The 21,814-nt window shown below is 66.9% G+C and overlaps 3 protein-coding genes across 3 annotated transcripts in view; 1 reads left to right on the top strand and 2 right to left on the bottom strand.

Moving 5' to 3' along the window:
* Positions 1-4,140, top strand: part of CHLRE_09g407110v5 (uncharacterized protein) — a 7,342-nt gene extending 3,202 nt beyond the window's left edge. The window contains exons 7-10 of the mRNA XM_043066197.1: positions 298-339; positions 525-720; positions 849-2,491; positions 3,167-4,140. Of these exons, the coding sequence (XP_042921493.1) occupies positions 298-339; positions 525-720; positions 849-2,491; positions 3,167-3,247 (1,962 nt within the window). The 3' untranslated portion in view covers positions 3,248-4,140. The remainder of the gene's footprint in view (positions 1-297; positions 340-524; positions 721-848; positions 2,492-3,166) is intronic.
* Positions 4,141-4,773: 633 nt separating this feature from the next.
* On the bottom strand, positions 4,774-12,508 carry CHLRE_09g407120v5 (uncharacterized protein). The gene is made up of 2 exons (XM_043066198.1): positions 10,238-12,508; positions 4,774-10,050 (listed from the first exon to the last, which is right to left on the bottom strand). The coding sequence occupies exons 1-2, from the start codon at positions 11,726-11,728 to the stop codon at positions 6,037-6,039; spliced, it is 5,505 nt and encodes a 1,834-aa protein (XP_042921494.1). The 5' UTR covers positions 11,729-12,508; the 3' UTR covers positions 4,774-6,036.
* Positions 12,509-12,659: 151 nt separating this feature from the next.
* Positions 12,660-21,778, bottom strand: CHLRE_09g407150v5 (uncharacterized protein). Its single transcript, XM_043066199.1, has 16 exons — positions 21,581-21,778; positions 21,472-21,507; positions 21,123-21,173; positions 20,826-20,873; positions 20,179-20,383; positions 19,782-19,940; positions 19,318-19,548; positions 18,956-19,026; positions 18,490-18,744; positions 17,941-18,074; positions 16,861-17,718; positions 16,442-16,520; positions 15,277-16,001; positions 14,639-14,837; positions 13,919-14,260; positions 12,660-13,661 (listed from the first exon to the last, which is right to left on the bottom strand). The coding sequence occupies exons 1-16, from the start codon at positions 21,683-21,685 to the stop codon at positions 13,404-13,406; spliced, it is 3,756 nt and encodes a 1,251-aa protein (XP_042921495.1). The 5' UTR covers positions 21,686-21,778; the 3' UTR covers positions 12,660-13,403.
* Positions 21,779-21,814: the final 36 nt, after the last annotated feature.

Below are 21,814 nucleotides of genomic sequence, written 5' to 3' on the forward strand. Positions count from 1 at the left end.
ACATTTTAAGGGGGGCAGTGCAGGGGGCGGGTGTCCGCTGCGCCGGGGAGATTGCAGGGGCGTGGGGAGGTGGAGGAATTTGTGTAACTATTACGGGGGTTTACTTCCGCAGCATCTGTAACTGTCACTGCAATTATAACTGCAACCTTGCGTGTGCCCGGTCTCGCTGTGTGTGACCCTGCGTGTCCCCTTGTGTGTGTCCCAATGTGTGTGTGTCCCAATGTGTGTGTGTGTGTGTGCGCGAGTGGCTCCAACCGTGCATTTGTCCCATTGTGTGCCCCTGTGTGTGCCGGGCAGGCGGGCGATGCGTTGTTCCTGCCGGAGGGCTGGTGGCACCAGGCACGTGTGTGTATGGGGGGGGAATGGGTGGGGGTGTGGGGGGGAATGGGTCTGAATAGGCGTAGCTCTCCTGTTTGCGCTTGGTGCCAAATGCCTACCACTCCTTCTCCTGCTACTGCCGTTGCCGTTGCCACTGCCGCCTGCTGCTGCTGCTGCTACTGCCGCCTCCACACACACCCCTCTAGGTGGACAGCGGGCCGTGTGTCACCATTGCCGTCAACTACTGGTGGAAGAGCGGGCTGGGCGAGATGCTGGCGGCGGGGGCGGCGGCAGTAGCGGCGGGCGCGGCGGCAGTAGCAGTGGGGGCGGCGCCAGTAGCAGCGGGGGCGGCGGCAGTCGCAGCTGGGGCGGCGGAGGGGGCCGCAGTGGGCGGTGCTGGGAGTGTTGGGAAGCTGGGCGGGGCTCAACAAGGAGAGACGCCGGCGGCGGAGGGGGCAAGAGCTGCGGCGGTGGATTCCGTCGCCGCTGCCGCCGCCGCCGCCCCGGCAGCGTCGGTGCCGCCACCCCAGGGTGGAAAGGGCTGATGCCGGGCGGCGCCGGCAGTAACGGTGCTGGCGGCGGCGGCTGCAGCACTGCTACTGGCAGTGGCGGCGGCGGCGGCGGCAGTAGCAGTGGCGGCGCTACAGCCGGCGGTTTCGGTGCGGGGATATCCAATCTATTCGCGCTGCGGCAGCTGGCGGCGGCGGCGGTCGAGGACATTGCGGAAGTACTGCTGCGGGCGGCGGCTGTAGCGCCGCCGCCACCGCCAATGTGGCCTCCGCCGCCGCCGCATCCAGCTGCTGCAGCGACAACTGCTGTAGGGCCCGCACTTGAGGGATTGGGCCCGGCGGCGGCAGCGGCGGCAGCCGATGGCAGTAGCATGGCGGCGGGGCGAGGACCCGCGGGAGCCGCGGCCGCCGATGCCGAGGTCGCGGCGGCGGCGGCGGCGCTGTGCGGCGCGGTATGTGCCGTGTGCCGCACACACGCCGGCGCCGGCGCGGGTGCAGCGCAGGTGCCGGCGGCGGCGGAGCTCGCCGCAGCGGGCCACGGCGCCGGTCCAGCGAACCAGCAGCACCCCCACCACCCCCACCAGCCCCACCAGCCCCTGGACCTGACCGCGGGCCTGCTACTGCTGCTGCCCCCCGGCGCCGCCGCCAGCCTGGGTCTGACCGGCTGCCCGGTGGCGGCCGCCCTGGCGCACATACTCCTGCCGCCGCCGCCGCAGCAGCAGCAGCCACAACTGCTACAGCCGCCACCGCCGCTACAGCCGCTACAGCCGCCGCAGCAGCAGCCGCTACAGCCGCAGTCTCACCAGCAGGGCGCATCACCGGAGTTTCAACCACAGCCCGCCACAGCAGCCGCCACAGCAGCCGCCACCTCTTTTGGACAGGCCGCGCGCTGCTGCCGCCGCCCCAGCCGCCGCCGCAGCCGCAGCCGGCCGCCGCACGTGCTGCTAGCAGAGGCTCTGCACGTTCTGTGCGTGTCTCAACCGGCGGCAGCGGCGGCGCTGCTGGGCGCGTGCTGCCGAGTGCCGGCGGCGGCGGCGTTGTTGAGTCGGGCGTTTGACCGGCTGGGGTCAGAGGAGGAGGTGGAGGCGGAGGAGGAGCAGGCGCAGGAGGAGCAGGAGGAGGAGGAAGAGGCGGTGGGGAAGGGCGAAAGGGGTGACGAAGACGGGACAGGTGCGCCAGAGGCAAGCCCTGGGGATGGGAAAGGGGTTGCCAACCGGCTTAAGCGCAGCGGTACCGAGGCACAGAATGAGGGTCAGGCGTCCCCGTGTGTGAAGCGCGTGAGAAGGTCGGAGCCGCCGCCAACGGGGGCAGCAGCAGGCGCGGCAGCTGCAGCTTATGCAGCAGCATCACCACCACCACCACCAGCAGCGGATGCACCAGCAGCAGCAGCAGCAGCAGCAGCGGATGCACCAATACCAGCAACGGTGACCGGTGCAGCGGGGGAGGAGGGCGGCTGCAGGGGTGGCAGGGTAGGCAACACCAATAGCGGCGGCGGCCCTAGGGACAGCCGCAGGCGCCCCGGCAGCGTCAGCGGGGGCGGGGGCGGCAGCGGCAGCGGGGGCGGCAGCGGGGGCGGGGGCGGGACCGGGGGCGGCCACGGCGAGTACCCCGGACATTCCGAGTTCTTTCGTCTCCTGTACTCGACTGTGGATGACCCCGACCAGGTACGTGCAAGGGTGTTGCCGTGCGTGTGTTAAAAAGCACAAGGAAGGCAAAGCCAAAGCGCAAAGACAGGGCATGTGATGCACGGTATTTGTGTGTTGCCTTTGGGAAAGCACAAAAGGAAGAGGGTTAGAGCCGTCCGTGCCTGTCCCCTGGTGTGTGCCCTGGTCGCATCATCCGCTCCTGTTTGCCTGCGTGCGCTTGCGGGTGGTGGTCTGGTGGCTGGTGGCCTTGCGGGTGGTGGTCTGGTGGCTGGTGGCCTTGCGGGTGGTGGTCTGGTGGCTGGTGGTCTGGTGGCTGGTGGCCTGGTGGGTGATCGTCTGGTGGGCGCCTGCAGCGGTGGCGGATGGTGGTGATGGGCAACTGCAGCAGCGGGTGCTGCCACACGGCAGTAGTGTGTGTATGCTCGTGCGCGTTGCCCTATCCCAACCTCCTGCGGCCGGGGTCTCAGCTCGGGGGGGCGTCAGGACCAATGTGCTTCCTGTGACCTTGCACCCGCATACCGTACATGCCTCAGACCCTGACCTACACCCAACAGTAGTGTTAGAACAGCGACCGCAGTGTCACGCGTGCTCGCACACAAGCACGTACAGTCGTACGCTCACAAAGCAACCACACATGCATGTTCTTCGCGCGTCACGTTGTGCGCCGCCTGTGTCGCCTGTGTGCCTACACAGGTGTTTGCCGCGCTGCTGGCGGGCCGGGCACAGCTGCATGCGGCGGCGCGGCGGCTGCTGGTGGAGAGGGTGCTGGGCTAGCTGCTGGCGCCGCGCCGCCGCGTGGTGACTGGATTGGCGCACGACATATGCTGACACCTGGCCTGCCCATGACGGCGGTGGGCTGCGAGCTGGGTTGCTGGGCTGAAGGGTGTGATGGAGAGCGTGCTTGGGCCAAGCCAATTGGGCACGATGCAGCCGAATGCGAGGGCGTCGGTGAGTACGGTACGGTAGGCATGTGCGCAATGGCGACCAGAGAGGCGCAGAGACTTGCTGGGGAGAGGTGGAGTTGATGGGAGGCTGCGGTGTAGCGGTGGGCGGTGTGGGCGGGGGCTCACGTGCAGGCAGGCAGGCAGGCAGGCAGGCAGGCAGGCAGGCAGGCAGGCAGGCAGGCAGGCAGGCAGGCAGGCAGGCAGGCAGGCAGGCAGGCAGGCAGGCAGGCAAGCAGGCAGGCGCATTCCGGCTTGAGACCAGCTAGCTACCGCCGTGTGGTGTTAGTTCGCTGTGGCTGTGGGCTTGTGGGCTCGCCATCAGCGGCTCGTGCTCAGACGCATCGGGGTGTGTACGGTGCATGTATAGAACATCGGTTGGTAGTGTCGGCGGCACCTCCGCACGGCGGCGCGCAGGACTATCGTACATGGGTGTGCGGTGGGACAGTGGTAAGGCAGGTTGGTAAAGTCCCGTAGGGTGCAGCTGATTCCCAGAACCCAACAGATGGCACACAACTTGCAACGGCAGGGCAGGAGTACGCGGCTGGTCGAACGCCGGAGTTACTGTACCGAGTTGCGGGGTTCGTACATGGGTGTCAGTCAATAGGTATCGGCACCATTGCACAGCAGGAGCATCGTGGGACCGTAAGGAGTCCACTGGACTCCGAAGATGGAAAGTTTCAATGCGTGCTGCTCGGTGCAACATTGTTACAGTACTTCGCGGAGCTACAGCAGACACTCCATTTGGCCGCGTGCCGGGTTAGTGCCTCTGCTAGTGTGGCTGCGGGGTCCTGTTGCCCAGTCAATCCGGCCAGGGCTTGCATGTTCGGTGAGCGGAAGATTAATTGCGGAAGAAAGATTGGGCATTTCCAGGGGTGCACTCTCGCCGCGTGGGGCTGCATACACGGGCTGCATACGGTCCCCGAATCTCGCTGAGTACCAGAGGGCCCTTCTCGCCAGCGGCGGCGACCTACCCCATGAAGATGCAAGCTCTGGATCCGGCAGGCGCGGTTGGCGCATTGGCTGACGCTGACGCGCTCTTGTACTGTGGCATGTCATCAGGCTGTCGGTTTGCCCGGGCGTGACACCATTCCCCATTTTCCCATCGGAAACAGTAGTAGGAAACGCTCGCTAGGGCTGTGAGCCGCAGCAGCAGCGCCAGCCCCCATTCATGCAGGACTGTACGGCAGCTGCTGTCTGCACGACTGGAGTGGTGTGGCCTGAGTGTCTTACCTCCCGGCTCACGCCCCTGGTCCCTGCGCCCAGTAAAAAGCCCTGAGCCGCTTTCACAAAGTGATGGCACGCACAAGGCAAGCACACCGTTGTTCACGCAGCTAGCGGCACAGCCTCGGGTTACTGCACATCGTTATGTTACACACCGGGGAATATCGATGCATTGTCTTCATGCGCTGTTACTTCACTTCATTAGTTGGCGGTCCAAACGTGCGCTCGTGCAGGTTGTCCAAGGGGCGACGTGGTTACTGTGGAAAGTGTGGAAAGAATGTGTGGCATGACACGTGCACCCTGACTCGATACTCGATGAGTAGCTCCAGCAGCACACTTGCTCAATAAATGGTCTAAAGTAAGCACGCCCTTTGCCATCACACGCACACGCGCGCGCACACACACATACACACACACACACACACACACACACACACACACACACTCGCAACCCAATTGCAGATGACGTAAAGTGTGTGCACACACCTAGCCGCCAGCCAGAAGTAAGCGCATCCGTCCGCCCTGTAGGGATGCGATGACGGGACGACACCCGCCCCACGCGAAACTCATTGCCCTTGTGAGCTCACACACACCATAGCGCCTTTGTCCTCTCTCACAAAAAGGCTAGCGCATGGCTGGCGCGAAGCAATTATGCGGCCCACACGCGCACGCACGCAATGCTGGGGCGCTGGCTGCTCGGGCGCACTGGGCCCCGCACATACGCACGTACCGGGCCAAACTTGGCCGCGCGCCGCACCAAATTCCCTCCCTAGTCCCTACCCCCAAAAGAAAGAATCCCGATACCGGGGCGTGGGAAGGAGTCTTCTTGGAATAGGCACACGCAGAATTGCATGCTGCACAAAAAAGTACCGTGCCATACAAGGTGCGGGAGGAAGGGAAGAATAACCGCGCTAGGTGGGGTGAAGATGGGCTGGGGTCTTGCCCGCCCGCCCGCTCTGGCCCTTCGGTCCTGCATCATCAGTTGTAAAGTCTGTTGATTGGCACGTGAATCCATACTCGCAATGCTTGCTTGTAAGTCGCAACAATGCCATCGCTACTCAGCGCACCCTAAGTCATAACAATGCCGCCGTCACCTAGCACCCTAGGCTGCCATTGCATACCCAGCTCGTCCAGCGCTGTTTCCTTGCGGGCAACAAGCAAGCGCTACCTGTCCGTGCCAGCACACCTTACCATGGTAACATGCGGCTTGTTAGCTACTCCAGCCCTGCTGCTACTGCTGTGAGGGCGGACTCTCAATCCATGCGGTTCTTACACACGCATACCGCACGTGTCAGATACCTTGACTCACCCAGCGGCTGTCACTAGTAATATGCGTATGCCCCGTCGTCCACGCATGCCGATCCCACCATCACACTGCCTTCATGTCGTAAATATTGATCATACCCCGTCTGCTGGGTGCTGCTGCAGTTTCAACAGTCCCAACACCGCCTCCGCCGCCGCCGCCACCGCTGCCGCCGCCGCCGCTGAGCCTGAATCCACACCCAGCACGGGTGACGCCGCCGCCGGCGCCGCCGCCGCCGCTCGTGCAACGGCTGTCTCCGCTGCCGCTCCCATGCCGCCGCCGGCGTCAGCGCTAGGAGTTAGCACCTGCCTCACACCGGCCTTGGCATCAGCTGTGACAGGCTGCGGAGGGCTAGGAGGGCTGATGCCCCCGGTGAGAGGAGGGCTGATGCCCCCGGTGAGCGGAGGCGGCGCCGCCTGTGCCTGCAAGCGCCCGGCACTTGCCGCACTTGCCGCCGCCGCCGCCGCAGCAGCTGCCATCGCAATCGCGGCCATGCGAGGGTTCCGGCGCGCCCCTCCCGCCATGCCGCCCGCTCCCAAGTCGCCCGCGTGGTTGGTGTGGATGGGCGGCGACGGCGGCGGGCATTGCACCGCCACGCGGTCATCTTGGCCGGCGGGTTGCAGCTGGTGTGGAAGGCGCAGCTGTTGTTGCCGGGCGTTGTCGTCGACAGTATCAGAGGCGCGCTGGGATGGTGTGTTCGGAAGCCACCGCGGATCCCGCTCCCGCTCCTGCTCCTGCGCCGCTTGCTGCCGCTGCTGCTGCTGCTGCAGCCGCTGCAGCTGCTGAAGCTGCTGCTGGTGGTGCTGAAGCTGCTGTTGCTGCTGCTGAGACTGCCGCTGCTGCAGGCGCAGCAGGTGTGCAGCCGCGGCCGCCGCCGCGGCTGAGGCAGTCACGGCCGCACGCGCCCCGTTGTCGTCGCCGTGCGCCCGCACCGCGCCGGCGCTACCTGCACTGCTGGCGTCGCCAGCAGCAGTAGCAGACTCGAGTAGCCTGGGCCGCTTCGCCTGCTGCTGCCACTCGCGTGCTTGCTGCTGTGCGAAGTGCTGCAGCTGGCCCTGCTGCTGCAGCTGCTGCCCCCGCTGCTGTAGCTGCTGCAGCTGCCTGTGGTGGTGGTGGTGGTGGTGGTGCTGCTGCTGCCCCCTGTACGGCTGCAGCTGCTGCTGGTGCGGCTGGAGGTGGGGGCGCCAGCTGCTGTGTGCGTGGCAGGCAGCCGCCGGTGGCGGCCGGGGGTGGGCTGGCGGCGCAGCGGTAGCAGCAGCAGTAGCAGCGGGAACACCAGCAGAAGTGGCAGCAGTCACAGCAGTAGCAGCATGCGGCAGCGGCGGCCGCGACCGCTGCATCAGCAGCTGCATGTGCTGCAGCACTGAGGGCTGCTGCTGCTGCTGCTGCTGCTGGGGACGAGGCGATGGCGGCGGCGATGCGGCCGCAACCCAGCTGCCGCCACTCAGCACCCCCGCTGACGCCTGCACTGCCGCCGTGTGAAGCCGCCGCGCCGCCGCCGCCGCAGACCGGGCCGCGTCTCCGTCGGCGAGGCCTCCTCCTTGGGGATCCGCCGCCGCCGCCGCCGCCGCCGTTGCCTCGCTGCAACGCCGCTTGACGCCGGTGGCGGAGGCACCCGCATGGCCAGCTGTGCCGGCTGCCCGCCTGACGCCGCTGACGCCACCGCTGACGCCGCCGCTGACGCCACTAACACCGCCGCCGCCGCTGACGCCGCCGCCGCCGCCCACGCCGCCGTCGATTGCAAAGCAGCCAGCCACGCCGATGCCGGTGTCGGAGTAGCGCCGTGTGCCACCGCCGCCACCGCCGCCACCACCCCGGTCAGCAGCGCTGCTCCGCGTTGCCGAGCTGCTGCTGTGCAGCCCGGCGGGTAGCTGCGGCCCCGCCGCCATGGCCCCGCCGCCGTCAGCGCCGCCGAGCCCACGGCCCATGCAAGCGGCAGTAGCAGCAGTAGCGGCAGTGGCGGCAGTAGCAGCAGCGGCCGCCGGCGGCGTCATCGGCTGCGGCTGCGGCGGCCGACGCGCAATGGCTGCCTGCATCATAAACGGCCCTGGCTGCCTTGCTGCTGCTAGCAGCTCGTCGTCGCCACCGCCCCCACCACCGCTGGCGCCGCTATCAGACCAGCGGCGGCGGGCGGCCGACGGGCCCTTGACTTCTAAGGACTCGGCGAATCCCGCAGCGGCCGCCGCCGCCGCATTGTTGGGGTGGAGGCATGCACCCTCGGATGCGCGTTTCCGTCCACTTTGCTGCTGCTGGTATTGCTGGTACAGGTACCATTGCTTCTGTTGCTGGTGCTGCTGTTGGTTGTCAGCGCCGCCGCCGCCGCCGTTGATGCTGCTAAAAGGGAGCCCTGACGGCAGCGGCTGCTGCTGGCGGTACTGCTGGTATTGGCGTTGCTGGTGGTAGGGCTCCACAGTGGGCTTGACGGGCCGCAGCAGCGGCAGTTGCAGCTGCCGCTGCTGCTGCTGGAGCTGCCGCCGCTGCCGCTGGTGCTCCTGCTGCTGCTGTTGCCACGTGAGCTCGGACCACTCCTGCTGTGCGCTGGACCCGCCACCACCAACACCACCGCCACTGCCACCGCTAACTGCGACGCCAGCAGCCGCCGCCGCTGCCGCAGCCACAGGGCCCGCACCGCCCAGACCGGCACCCGGCCGAACGTACACATCGCCACCGGTGGATCCGATTACCACACCGGCGGCTCCATCGCTGGTGGCGGCGGATGCGGAGGCAGCTCGCTCACGCAGCGCTGCAGCCAACAGCTCCATCAGGGCCGATTGCCGCGCGTGTCCCGCCGCCGTGTCAAACCCGCCACCACCAGCCGGCACGCCCAACCCGCCGCGGCACGTTCCACTCACGGCAGCACCGCCGCCGCTTCCACCGCGGAGGCCGCAGACTGCTGCGACGTCGCCGCCGCTGGCGTCGGCGGCGGAGTGGGCGGGCGCTGGCAATGCGGGCTCCTCATCGCATGCCCCAAGGGCGCCGGCCGTGATGCCCAATCCAGGCTTCGAGGGCGAAGCGCTGGCAGTGACGCCGGCAGCGGCCGCGGCAGCAGCGGCGGCACCACCGTCTTGTGACAGCGTGTGCGAAGGCGGCTTCGGCGTACCCAACTGGGAACAGGCCCCACCGCCGCCGCCAACACCGCCGCCGCCGCCAACACCGCCGCCGGCTCCGGCTCCACCGGTCCCGACGAGCCCGTTGGTGCTGCTGCTGCGGCGGCGCCAGATGAACGCATCGCTCATATCGCCGGCTGCATCCCTCTGGGGCTGCTGCTGCTGCTGTTGCTGTAGCAGCAGGTGCGGCGGCGGCGGCTGCAGCCCCAGCTGCTGCTCCAACGCCGCCAGCGCCTCACTGCAGCTACTGCCCCTTGGCAGCAGGCCCTGCTGCGATGGCGGCGGCGGCGGCGGCGGGCTGCAGTCCCTGCTACTGCCGCTGGCGCCAACGCCAGCAGCTTTAGCAGCAGCTGCAGGCGGTAGCAAGGCGGTCCTGCGCTCCAGGTTGGGCAAGTGCTGGTGCTGCTGCTGGTGCTGCGGCAGCGGTGGGTGCGTGTCCTCCACTTCCCCATGCCCGGACGCAGACGCACGCCGGCTGCCGCTGCTGCCGCCTCCCGCCGGCCCCACCACCGCACTACCTCCCAAAGCTGCCGCGGCCGCCGATGCCGCCGATGCCGGTGGCGCCGTCAGCAGCGGCACCGGTCCGTACCCATCGCTGCCGCTGCCGCCGCCGCCACTCAGCCCCAGCCCCAACCCCAGCAGCCCTAGCTCGGCCGCGGCGGCGGAGATCTCGCGCAGCCCCCCATCCGCCGCCGCCACCGCCGCGGCAGCTGCGGCGGCAGCCCTTGCGGCCTGCGCCTGCGCCTGCGCCAGTGCCTGGGCATGGGCCTGCGCGGCGGTCCCCTGGTGGTGTTGTTGGTCGCCGCGGCGGCCGGCGAGCAACCGCTGCTGTTGCTGCTGCTGCTGGAGCGGGAGCGGCAGGCCAGCGGCAGCGTTTGCGGAGGCGGCGGCGGACAGGGCGGCGCGGGCGGCGGCTGCTCGGACGTCGTGCAGGGCCTCCAGGCAGGCGTGCAGCTGGCATCCCAGTTGGGACTCCAGGCAGCCCAACTGACTGCGCAGGACCTGTGGGCGCAGGGACGGCGGTATGTGGAACATGGCGGCACAGGTTGCGTTGGGTTGGGTTATGGTTGGGGTTTGGTTGGGGTTTAGAAAGCACAAGAGAGGAAACGACAGTGTGGGCAAGCATGTCAACAAATCCCATGCATGTCGTAACGCCACACGGCACACGCCTCTACTGGCACGCACGCACCTGCACCCTCCTCAGTCGCCGCGAGAGCCCCTGCCCCAGCGACAGCAGCCGCCGCTGCCGCCGCACCTCCGCAGTAGCCTCCTCACCGCCCTCCGCACCGCCTCCTCCTGCCGGCGAACCCAGCACCAGAGATTGGCTGTAGCAGCCAGCAGCACCGTCGGCAGCGGCAGCGGCAGCGTCCCCATCACCGGTAGCAGCAGTAGTAGCATGAGGAGAAGCAGCTGCAGTAGCAGTAGCACCGGTCAGGGCCTCGGCCGCAAGCGCCTCGGCGGGGCGCGCACCTGCTGCGGCGACTGGAGAAGCGGGTGCAGCGGCGGCCGTGGCGACCACAGCGGCGGCAGTAGCACATCCGCTGCTGGTCCGCCGTGCCGCCGCCGCCGCCGGTGCCGCTGGTGCCGCCTCCACCGAGCCCGCCACCGCAGTACGGCAGATCGTGCCGCCCCCTGCTGCGGGCCTGCTTTCGTTGTCCCCTCCCTCGCGCTCGCAGCAGCAGCAGCAAGCCGAGGCGCCACCCAAGACCCCCGCCGCCGCCGCCGCCGCCGCAGCAGCAGCCCCTGCGGCCGAGGCTGTGGCTGTGGCAGTGGTGCCGGTGGTGGCTGTAGCAGTGGTGGCTGTAGCAGTAGCAGTGGCTGTAGATGTAGCAGCTGACGATGACGCCGGCGGCGTGGGTGCGCAGTGGCACACCGCATCAGCGCCGCACGGCCCATCGGCCGCTGCTGCATCGGCTGTCGCGGCAGTAGCAGCAGCGGGCGCTGCAGCGGCCCTTGCTGCGGCGGCGGATGCCGCAGCCGCAGTGGTCACGGCGCCGCCGCCACCTCCACCCCCACCTCCAGCCGCAGTGGTCACGGCGCCGCCGCCACCTCCACCCCCACCTCCACCACCGCTGCTACTGCGCCGTCCCTCTTGCTGCTGCGCCGGCGGCTGATTTGCCTGTTCCGGAAGTGGCATTTTCGGGTCCGAGTTGTTTACTGGACGCCCGCTGCCGCCAACGGCACTAGCGCTGCCTGCTGTCGCCGTTACCGGCTTTGTCACCTCGGGAGCTGTAGCCGCTGCAAGCTGCGTCACGCGCGCCGCCGCGGCGTCGGTATCGGCGGCAGTAGCGCTAGCTGCGCCGCTGGCCCGTGCTACTGCGCGCGCCGCCGATTCCAGGGCTCCAGCAGCGCATGCGCCGCCGTAGCCGCTGCTGCTGCTGCCGTCATCGCTGCTGCTACTGCCACCCGGGCTGGCGCCGCCGCCGCCGCCGCCGCTACCTGCGGCTGAGACCTCCGCGGCGCCGTCGCGCGACACATCCAGCCGCCGCCGCTGGCGCGCACGGCCGCCGCCGGCGTCGTCGGCGGCCTCGGCCCCCATCGCAGTGGTGGGCCGTACTCGCCGCAGCCACATTTCGCCAGTGCTGCTACTGCCACCTGCTGCCTCGCCGCTGCCTCCGCCGCCGGCACCGGCAGCGCCGTCGGCTGCAGCGGAGCGAAAGCGCCCGCCGCCGTCCGCCATGCTGCGTGAATTACAGCGTTCGGATCGCGTGTTTGCAGTGGGCTAGGCTGAACTTTCCAAATCGAGGCTCGAGCTTATCGGTCCTCGTCGGTTGCTGACGTGACAGTGTACGAAAGCGTACGACAGGACTTCTGGGACCGGTGGAAAGCTAAGCTGCTTGGTGCATCCTCGGCGCTCCTCCTGTCAAGCGGCGGTGGCATGAAAGGCATTGCAGCGCAGCGGTGGGGAGGGACCCAAAGCCAAGTCAGGACTGGGAACGGGGAACCTTCTGCCTGGACGTCGCCTTGGGCTAGAGGCCAAGGTCCTACTTGCGGAAGTTGGCTCGCGCTCGACTGAAGCGTCAGCAAAAACGCTGCGTTTGTTTGGTAAACTGGTATGGAGGTTTGAATTCCAGCACCCAGGAATGCCGTTGGCGTTGACCTTGGCCGTTGAGCGCGAGCTGAACCACAATCCAGGCGACAATTCGGGTGGTTTCGCGGCGGCCCCCAAACGAATCCCCCAAGGGCAAGCGGCTGAGCGCGTCGCTTGCTTGCATTGGCGGGTACCCACAGCAGCGCGTGCCCTAGGGTGTGGCGAGTGCAGCAGAAGCCCTAGACGAAAACCCACCATTTGAGCGGCATCACCAGACTTGCTGGCCTTTGCCCATCGATTCGATCAGGGCGCAACGACTAGACGCTCACCTCTACACGCATCGCCAAGTCGAGCTCGCTGTGTTAAACTGGAGCGAGCGCATAGTTACTCGCGCACGGCTCGCTCGCACGCACTCGACGATGTCGTTATTGATAGCGATTGCAAAATCAACAAGCGTATGCTTAAATTTGTGATATATGATTGTACTAAGAGCTGTTCGGTCAGGTGTTGCGCATATCGAGGCCTGTTGATTTCCCAAACTGCGGACGCGTCAAATCGATGGTATCAAAGGTCGGTGTCTTAGTAGAATGGATGGTTTACCTTGAAGTCCACAAATTGGGCTTTATCAGTCATTTGTTCACCGAGAAAACATCAACTTCGCTCGAGTGCCATAACCGCCGGGGTGTGATTGCGTTCGGACTCTACCTGCATGAGGCAAACGAAAAAGGCCAAAATGGCTGTCTAATATTCGTAGGCCAATTTACGCGCTGCAAAACGCACGCTGTGGTAAGTTGAGTTGAAACCGACCGAGACTTGGAAGTTGCGAGCACGGACAGCCGACTTCCACAAAGCAGGGAAACAATCAAGTGCATTAAGTTTAGTAGTGCATACGTAGCTGTGCACATGCCCTGATGCGGTTCACATGTCAACTGCCACTCAGCGCACTCGACTTCGAACCGGTTGGGGCCGCTGCAGACCTGGCGCGGTTCGTCGCTCCTTCTAGGCCTCACTTTGCAACCACACGAATCATGGGCACCAATCCCAGCCGCCCAACCGGCGCCAGCATCGAAGGCGTGCCACGCCAAGTCATTTCCCGCGCCCGGGCCGATGCCCGAAAAAAAGTCGAGTTTCGGCCTTCCGGCGGGAGTCGGGACCCTAACCAGCTGTCCGGAAACCCTGCCTTCTCTGCGCTCCATCCCGCCTTTCCCCGTCAACCTTGAGAGTCGCAAACCCCGCGCCGCACTCTATAGCTGCTGTTATGACAGCCACTTTCCTCCACTCACATGCACAAAACTTGGTACGGTACCAGCGGATCAGCAGCAAGCTAGGCGAAGTCGACTCCGCGAATCTGCGCCACAGCCCAGAAGTCCAGAGGGGCCGCGGCCGCCACTGACGGCGGCGCGCCGCCTGCTGGGTGGCCGCCCTGCAGCTGCCAGATGGGGTGGCCGGCTGTAGCAGTGCCAGCAGCAGTAGTGGTAGTAGCAGCAGCCGTTGCAGTGGCGGCGGCGGCGGCAGGCGGCATGGGGTAGAAGGAGAGCACGAAGCGGCGGGACTGCCGACTGATGGCGTCAAGCAGCGCACGCTGTGTGTGTCAGGGGAAGGAGGGGAGGCAGGCGGGCGGGAGCACGTGAGGGAGAGGGCAAGGATTACCGAAAGGAAGAAACGCAATGTGCGCCTGCCGCCGCAACCGAAGGATGGCATGGGAGCGATTTTGCGGTTGCAGCCGCTTTCGCATCGACAGGGGGTTGCCGGATGGGTCTGCAAGCCCACGCCACACACCGTTTCGGACTGCGCCACGCACTATGGTATGCGATTTAACGGACTGTTGAACGGACCCACCTCGATGGCCTTCTGCCGCCCGGCGGTGTTGAGCACGTGGAAGGCCGCAGCGCCCAACCCCAACAGCCCCTGCAGGGCGCCTGGGTCCGCCACCACCTCCACTGCCGCCTCTTGCCGCCGCCCCTGCTGCCCCTGCCCCTGCCCCTGCTGCCCCTGCCCCTGCTGCTGCCCCTGCTGCTGCTCCCGCTCCTGCCCCTGCTGCCCTTGCTGCTGCCCCCGCTCCTGCCCCTGCTGCTCCTCTTCTCCAGGCTGCAGCAGCTCCAGGCGGCCGGGTGCGAAGGCCCACTCCATCTCGGGCGCGGAGATGTCGCGGCCGCACAAGGCGCAGTGCCACAGCCCGTCCTGCGCGGGTGCAGGTGGAGGTGGAGGGGCGGGGGTGCATGGTCGTGGTGGTGGGTGCAGGTGGTGGAGGAGGGGTTTGAGCCGCGGGCCTTAGGCGCGTGCGAGCGAGGCAGCAGGCGGTGGACAGGGAGGAGGTACGGCAGCCACACCGTAGCTTCAGACGGTCCACAAATGTCGCCTCTGCCGGTGCTCCGCTGGTTTGGCTCCCCTCCCATGCTCCCCTTCCCTTTTGCATTGGGTTTTGTTTTGTTTGGGCTGGTACTTACAACCCCCCCTCCGTGCACCCCCGTACAGCACCCCTCGCATCACCACCATCCCGTACAGCACCCTCGCACCCTCCCCCCGTGCCCTCATCCCAGTACAGCACCCACCGCTCACCATGCGCTGGTCTTTGCTGGGCGTGTCCTGAACCGCCAGGACAGCCGGGGCGGCGGCCGCTGGCCCACAGCTCGCACCTCCGCTGCCTCCACCACTAGCCGCCCCTGCACCTCCCGCCGCCGCCTCCGCCTCTGCCTCCTCGTCCAGGTCCATGAAACCGAAATCCAGATCCACACGGCTGGCGGGCCGGCCGCAGGCCCTGCAGGTCAGACAGCGGGCACAACGGGCACGGCATGTCGCGCGGCATGCATGTGCGTCGGCTCCATCACCATTGGTGTTTTCATTGTGGCGCACTCGGCGTCAATCCGGATCATCACGACACGAACACATCGGGTGTTGCCTGCCCGCGGCAACCCCTTGCGCCCGATGGCTACCGCAGCGTCAAGCGCCACGCAGCTCTTGCCCTCCGCACTCCGCATGGACCGCTCCTATTATCCCCCGGGCGCATAACCCCGGCGCCTCGCCCCACCGCCTCATACACCATGCCTCATGCACTACCGACGGTCCGCCCTGCACCCCACAACTCACCCCCAACCACTCCCCCAGACCCCCACCCCCACCTTACACCTCCTCCTTGCAGCGCTTCTGTTCCTGATCGGATTGGTTTAGAGTCACCCCCACGTCACACCCCACCTCACCTGTGCACCCGCTGTGTTGCCACGCGCACCGAGCGAATGCGCGCCACCGCCGCCAGCGAGCAGCAGCCGCCGTCATGCGCCGCCATCAGTAAGCCGCCACCCGCCGCTGCCGCCGCCGCCACCTCCGGTCCGTGCGGCGCGTCGGCAGTAGCAGCGGCAGTAGCAAGACTGCCGGCTGCCACTCCCAAATCAGCTGCAGCCATTGCGGCACCACCACTGGCGGCGGCGGTGGCGGCGCCCATGCAGCCGTTGTCGTACGGCAGATTGAGGTACGGCACCTGGCGGCGCCAGCTGGCCCGTGGGTCGGGCAGCTGCGCCGCCGCCGCCGCCAGCGCCCGCAGCTGAGCCGCCGGCCAAACCCCGCGCGGCGGGCCCGCTGCTGCCGCTGCTACTGCCGGTTCTGCTACCGCCGGCTCTGCTGCTGCTGCTGTTGCTGCTACAGCCGCCCTGCGCAGCGCCTCCAGGGATGTGTACCTGACCAGTCCGGGGGTGGTGGTGGCTGCGGGCATGGCTGTGAGGCTGTGCAGCTCGGCGCCCGCCTCGCCCTCCACCCAGCGCAGCTGCAGCCGCTGTGGTGGCTGATTTGGATGGTGTTGCTGCTGGTGCTGCTGGTGCTGCTGCTGCTGCCGTGCTGGTGGTGGTGGTGATGGTGGTGGTGGGTGTGGTGGTGCGAGGGTGGCGCCGAGCAGCACGAGGCAGTGGCCCGGCCACACGCGGCTCAGCAGCTGTGGGGCAGTGCGCGCATGAGGGGGTGCATGAGGCCGAAACACGCACGGGGCCGCAAGGGGGACACGGGAGGGCCGGGTCGGCAAGGAGGCGTCATCGATCACACACGCACACAGGAATGAGCGGGGGGCAACGGGCGAGGGCGCGAGGGGCGAGGGCGCGAGGGGCTAGGGGCGCACAGCGGGCGGCTAGGAGGTGTCAGCAGGCCCATGTTGGGGGCGGGGGTGGGTGGGAGACAGACAGCAGCGGGGTCCGGGGGTGCGGCGCAAGAGGCAGCGAAGCCTAACACCATTGCACTGGTGAACGCAGCTCCTGCGTCACAGTCCGCTCCTCCGACCCGACTCAAATCCCCACCAGCACCGCCCCCCGCATCACCCCACCCCCCACCAGCCGAGCCCCACCACCCAACCACCCCACAGGCAGCCCACTGGGCACTTGCCTTGCTGCCGCGGGCCAGCTGCAGGGCCGCCTCCGCCTGTCCGCCGCTGCCGTCGCTCAGCAGCAGCCGCAGCAGCCCCCTGCGCCAACGGACGCACACACACACACACACACACATCAAGTCAGGCTCTCGTTTCCTTTGGTAACACATGAAGTCATACGCGAAGTGCGTGACCACAGGAGGATGCGATGTACAGCACACCTCCGTGGACATGGGCAACGGCCAGGTCACGTAAATAAGCGTGCACCGGGGGCTCCTGCTCCTACATGCCGGCGGCGTGCCCCATAACGACACCAGGCAACGCCAGCCACCCCTCTCCTCTCCTCCCTCCTAACTCTCCTACCCACAACGTCCGCCTGCGTTGCCAAAACCCCATACCACAGCGAGGAACCCCCCGGCCCCCTGCCTAGAGCACTCACCCAGTCTGCTTTGCCGACCCACTCGCAAAGCCCAGTATGGCCTCCACACGTGCGACCAGCGCAGTGCGCTGCTGCGGCTGTAGCAGCAGCAGCGGCTGCTGCTGCTGCGGCGGCGGCGGCTGTAGCTGCAGTTGGTGCTGGTGCTGCAGCGCCGCCGCCGGCCGCGCCCCTCCCCCGGACAGAAGACCAGCAATGCCGGCGGCGGCATGGACTGGCAGCGCCGCCGCTGCTACTGCCGCAGGCAGCACCGCTGCTAATGCCTCCGCCTGGTCTCTCCCGCCAATCTGCGGTGAATTAGATGCTACTGCCGTCCGGCCTGCTATAGCCAGCGGGCCGGCGTCCACATCCATGGCGGCAGGGCCGGCCTCGCCCAGGGCCGCCCCTGCTCCTGCCCCTGCTACTGCCCCTGCTACTGCCGCTCCTGCTGCTACTGCCGGGGGCAGCGATGAGGTCGAAGGCGCCGGGGCCGGGGGCGGGGGCGGCAGCACGGTCACCAGCGTGTCGGCCGTCGCTGTGAACTCCACCCACCGCCTTCCTGTTCCTCCGTCGCCACCACCACAGCCCGGAGGGCTGCCCGCCCCTCCAGCGGCTGTAGCAGCGCCGCTGCTGCCGCCACAACCGGCTGTAGCAGCCGTAGCGACAGTGGCAGCCTCGTAGACAACAGCCACGGGTTCGTACACCGCCAGCAGCTCGCCCGGCAGTAGCAGGTCGCCAAGTGCCACCTGGTCTCCCACCAGCACCAGCGGCGTGCCGTTGCTGCTACTGCCGGCGGCGGCGCTGCCGCTGCCGTTGCTACTGCCGTCAGGCTGGGCTGGGCTGGAGGCCGGGAATGCAGTTGTCAGGAGGATGGTCCGTCGCCTGGGGGCAATCGGGGTCAACAGGAGGGAGAATTGACGATTGTCTGGCCATTTCCCCGCCCCACAAAACACGCTTAACCGCCTACGTCCCAATTTCATGCCGCAATCACAGGCTGTATCCCATTCCAGCACCCCAAAGCTCAGCAACCCCTTGTGCCCTGCTCGCCACCCCACCCCAGCCCCCCCACCCCCACATATCACATGCAGGCACCACGCGACTCACATGCGGCCGTCGTACACTCCCGCCTCCGTGGTGCGCGGCGGGCCCACGCCCGCCGGCGCAACCCGCGCCACCAGCCAGCCCTGCAGGGGCTTGCCCGACCCCGGCGGCACATGAGCCAGGGCGCCGGCCACAGCCTGCGTGTGTGTGTGTGTGTGTGTGTGTGTGTGTGTGTGTGTGTGTGTGTGTGTGTGTGTGTGTGTGTGTGTGTGTGTGTGTGTGTGTGTGTGTGTGTGTGTGTGCGGCGGAGTGAGTGTGTTCTGACGGTTGGTGATGTTGGCGGGTAGTGATAAGGTATTATGTGTTGCCGCTCAGGTGCGTGATGGGTAAACATGTGCAGGAGATGCCATTTTGGGTTTCTTGGGTAGTTTGGGCGCGCAAGCGCAGTGGAGTAGGGCCAGGGCTACCACGCACGAGTGCAGCACGGCGGATCTCCTAAAGCCCATTGTCGCCGCGTACGTCCATTTCCACATTCGCGGCAGCTCTCCCACAGCCCCGTTTCTTTGGAATTGTCCATTTCCAGTACGCGGCAGTCCCCCCCCCCCCGCCCACCTCCTCCAGGGTATTAACACAGCCGCCGTACTGCAGCGCGTCAAAGCGCGGCCAGGCCTTTGCGTCTGTGGTGCCCGCTGTAGCTGCAACGCCAACGCCGCCACTGTCACCGCCGCCACTGCTACTGCCACCACTGCTACTGCCATCACTGCTACTGCCGCCACTGCTGCTGCTGGCCCAGATCGCCACCGCCGGCCCCACCAGTGCGGGGGGCAGCTCGGGGACCAGTGCACGACTGGGCAGCAGCCTCGCCGCCTGGTGGCGTGGGTGTGGGTGCAAGCGCGAGTACGAGTGTACGTCAGAACACGGTAGCCAGCATGCTCAATTCATAAGTTCATGAGTACGCAGTCTCCTTCCGATGCCTCCAGTCGAGTTGTGGCCTCAAACCGGAGGCCCTCCCGCACCGGGGCCTAGGCCGGCTAGCGCTGCAGAGCCCTGCAGCGCCCTCCCTCCCAGCCCGACTCACGCACGGGGTGTCGGCCGGCCCAGAGGGGCAGCTCCGCATGGGTACGGCGCCGATGCGGACGCGGCTGCCGGCTGCATGAGAACAGACACACATATACACACACATATCATTTCGTTTCAACACACATACACACGGTACACACATGTCGCAAACACACAATGTCAGGAAGGTAACGTCTTCGGTCAGCACCCGCTGGATTGTGCGAGTGCGCGGCAGGTATGCGGCTGCCTGCCGCGGTGTGCGGAGACACGTGATGAAACGCTGACACGGAGGCAGCACACACACAAAGCGGGGGGTGCAAGGTTACAGCATTGGGAACAGGCAGCACACGCACCCAGCGGGGGCTGTGGGCGGGCTCGCACCTGTTATCAACGGGGTGCTGCCCAGCACACACAGCCGCAGCACACTGTGCAGGTGCATGGCGGCAGTAGCAGCAGCCCCCGCAGCGCCCCTGCCTGTGGCTGTAGCACCTCCATCGCCGCAGCCGCCGGCTCCCCTGGCCTGCTGCTGCTGCTCCCGCTGCTCCCGCTGGTACGCCTCCTCCTCTTGTAGGCGCAGCAGCCAGGACCCGCCCTGCGTCTCGTAGGGAGCACCTGCCGTGGCGCGGCAAGGCGCAGCAGGGGAGGGGGGGCAGCAGCCAACGACATTGGTCCAAGCCAGCAGCCACCCAAGACAGAGAGAGAGTGGGGGCCAGGTTTGGTAAGCTTGACCCCCGCCTGCTCCCCCTCGCCTCGTCTGCCGCTCTCCCTCCCCCCCCGCCATCCTAGGGCGCGCAAACACACACACACGCGGCCCACACGGCACGAAGCCCACCCACCCTACCCACCGGTGCCCCACTTCTTGGACGGCGGCGCCACGCACTCCACGTCCGACACCCGCACCACCAGGGTCGGCGAGCCCGCCGCCGCCCCCGCCCCCGCCGCCGCCGCCCCGCCGTACTGTTGGTGCTGCTGCGCCTCCGCCGCCCCGCCCCGCTTGTTATGTACTGCGGCCATCGACAGGGTAGCGGGCACGTGCAGCGGGCATGGCATCAATGCCACGCAAATGTGCAGCTAAGTTCTGTCAAGGTGGTTTGTCGAAATTCGTCAAGTCATCACGTTAGCATCCTCTCAGCCCAACCCAGCTGCAAATCGCAATGACCCAAAGCCGAGGGTGCATTCATGCAAATCTTCCAATAGTTTGTAAAGTGTAACCACATCCTTGTTGGTGTCGCTCAGCCGCACCTTTGAGCAGTGCTTGCAGGCTCATGCGCCGCGGCAGGGCGGCCAACTCCCCAAACCCGGCGGCATGGTTGGCACCAACTGTAGCCAGGACCGCGGCCCCAGCAGTAGCGGCAGCAGCAGTAGCAGCAGCAGCAGTAGCAGCAGCAGTGGGCGCAGGTAGCGCTGCTGGGCTGGGGTCACTACGCGCCGCGCAGTCGGGCTTGCCCTGCAGGGCACAATGTGGGGTGGGGTGGGGGTACATTCATGAACAATGAGTAATTCAGAAGTGAAGTTGTAGCCAAGGCACAGTAATACAGGGGACACGCATGCGTATTGCAGCCCAGCAGCGCCCGTGCCCCGGCCCCGGCCCCTGCAGGAGCGGCCTCTGCACAGCCGGGGCTAGTCTGCGGTGTCGCTCGTGCGTCCCCGGCCGCCCTAGTCGTCATGACACACCACATGGTGGCCCCCATGCGCGAGCACCCCTGCTGTGCAGACCCCTCCTGATTGGGTGCCCTCCTGCTTCGAAGCCCTCCTCCACCACCACCACCCTCATGTGTCAGCCCCCGCCCCCTCATGTCAGCAGTCTCCTCCCCATGAGTCAGCCCTCCCCCGCCCCCTTCATGTGTCAGCCCTCGCCCCCTCCCCTCCTCCACTGGTTCCCGCCGCACCTGCTTGCGCAGCCGGCGCTGCAGCAGCTCCGTCAGGATCGCCGCCTCCTGGTGGCGGGTGGAGGAGGGGGAGGGGGTGGAGGGGTGGAGGGCCGAGGGGGTGGAGGGGCCGAAGGAATGGAGGGGGGCAGGGGTTGCATTGGGACACACCGCACATGTGACGCCGCGTTGTTTAAGCGTCTTATCCAACCATGGAACCAATCCTGACGCCCTTCCGCCTGCTTCGTCGCCCCTCGCCCCCCTCCCCACCCTCCCACCTCATCCCCCAGCCTCGACCACACTCCCATCCCGCCCCACCGCCAGGCCGCCCGGGTACTGGCACATCAGGTCCATCAGCTGAGTCATCACCTGCAGAGGGTGATCGCGGGGGGGGGGGGGAAGGGGAGGGATTGGGCCGCGAGGGGCGACCGAAATGGATCGGGTGTTGACCGGGGGGCCGAGGGTGGCGGCGTGTGCGTGCACTGCTGAGGTGGACGGTGGGCAGGGTGGGGTAGGGTAACCGCATTAGGATTGCACTCCAGGGGTGTGCCCAGGGGCTGCATGTGCCGACGTGATTTTCACGAGCAGTGCTGCTTAGCACCAGAGGACAAGCGCCAGCAAGTGGGGAAGAGAATGAGCTGAGGTCCCCGCGGGCGCGCGCGCTCACCCATGTCCAGGTGGCGGGCTTAGGCTGCTGGCTGGCCTGTGCGGGCACCAAGTCAAGTCAGAGGCAGATTGCGGTATGAGCCAGTATGTGCTGTGACAATGAAACTCACCGCGCCACCCCGGCCCCGCTTTCGGCGGGGCTCCGCAACATCGTCCTCCGGCTCTGCCTCATTCTCCTGCAGCAGCTGCAGTGCTCGCGATGATAGCGAGTACATTGTTTGCTATAGTTCCGCGCCCTCGGCTATCAAACTGTCACTAGGCTTTCGGAGGAGAACTTGAGCGCGGCATTCTTCCCAACCTGCAATTTCTTCCAACCTGCAGTCTGTCTAAGCCAAGACTTATGG

The sequence above is a fragment of the Chlamydomonas reinhardtii genome, chromosome 9 (assembly GCF_000002595.2).
Source record: "Chlamydomonas reinhardtii strain CC-503 cw92 mt+ chromosome 9, whole genome shotgun sequence".
Classification (NCBI taxonomy): Eukaryota; Viridiplantae; Chlorophyta; class Chlorophyceae; order Chlamydomonadales; family Chlamydomonadaceae; genus Chlamydomonas; species Chlamydomonas reinhardtii.

Bases quoted from the DNA above. Each gene is read 5' to 3' on its own strand.
- CHLRE_09g407120v5 (XM_043066198.1), bottom strand. From the start codon at position 11,728: ATGGCGGACGGCGGCGGGCGCTTTCGCTCCGCTGCAGCCGACGGCGCT. The intron at 10,051-10,237 runs GTGCGTGCGTGC...CTGCGCCCACAG, and splicing joins GGCGACTGAGGAGGGTGCAG to GTCCTGCGCAGTCAGTTGGG.
- CHLRE_09g407150v5 (XM_043066199.1), bottom strand. From the start codon at position 21,685: ATGTACTCGCTATCATCGCGAGCACTGCAGCTGCTGCAGGAGAATGAG. The intron at 20,874-21,122 runs GTGGGGCGGGAT...ACCCGCCACCAG, and splicing joins AGTACCCGGGCGGCCTGGCG to GAGGCGGCGATCCTGACGGA. The intron at 14,838-15,276 runs GTGAGGTGGGGT...TCTGACCTGCAG, and splicing joins GCAACACAGCGGGTGCACAG to GGCCTGCGGCCGGCCCGCCA.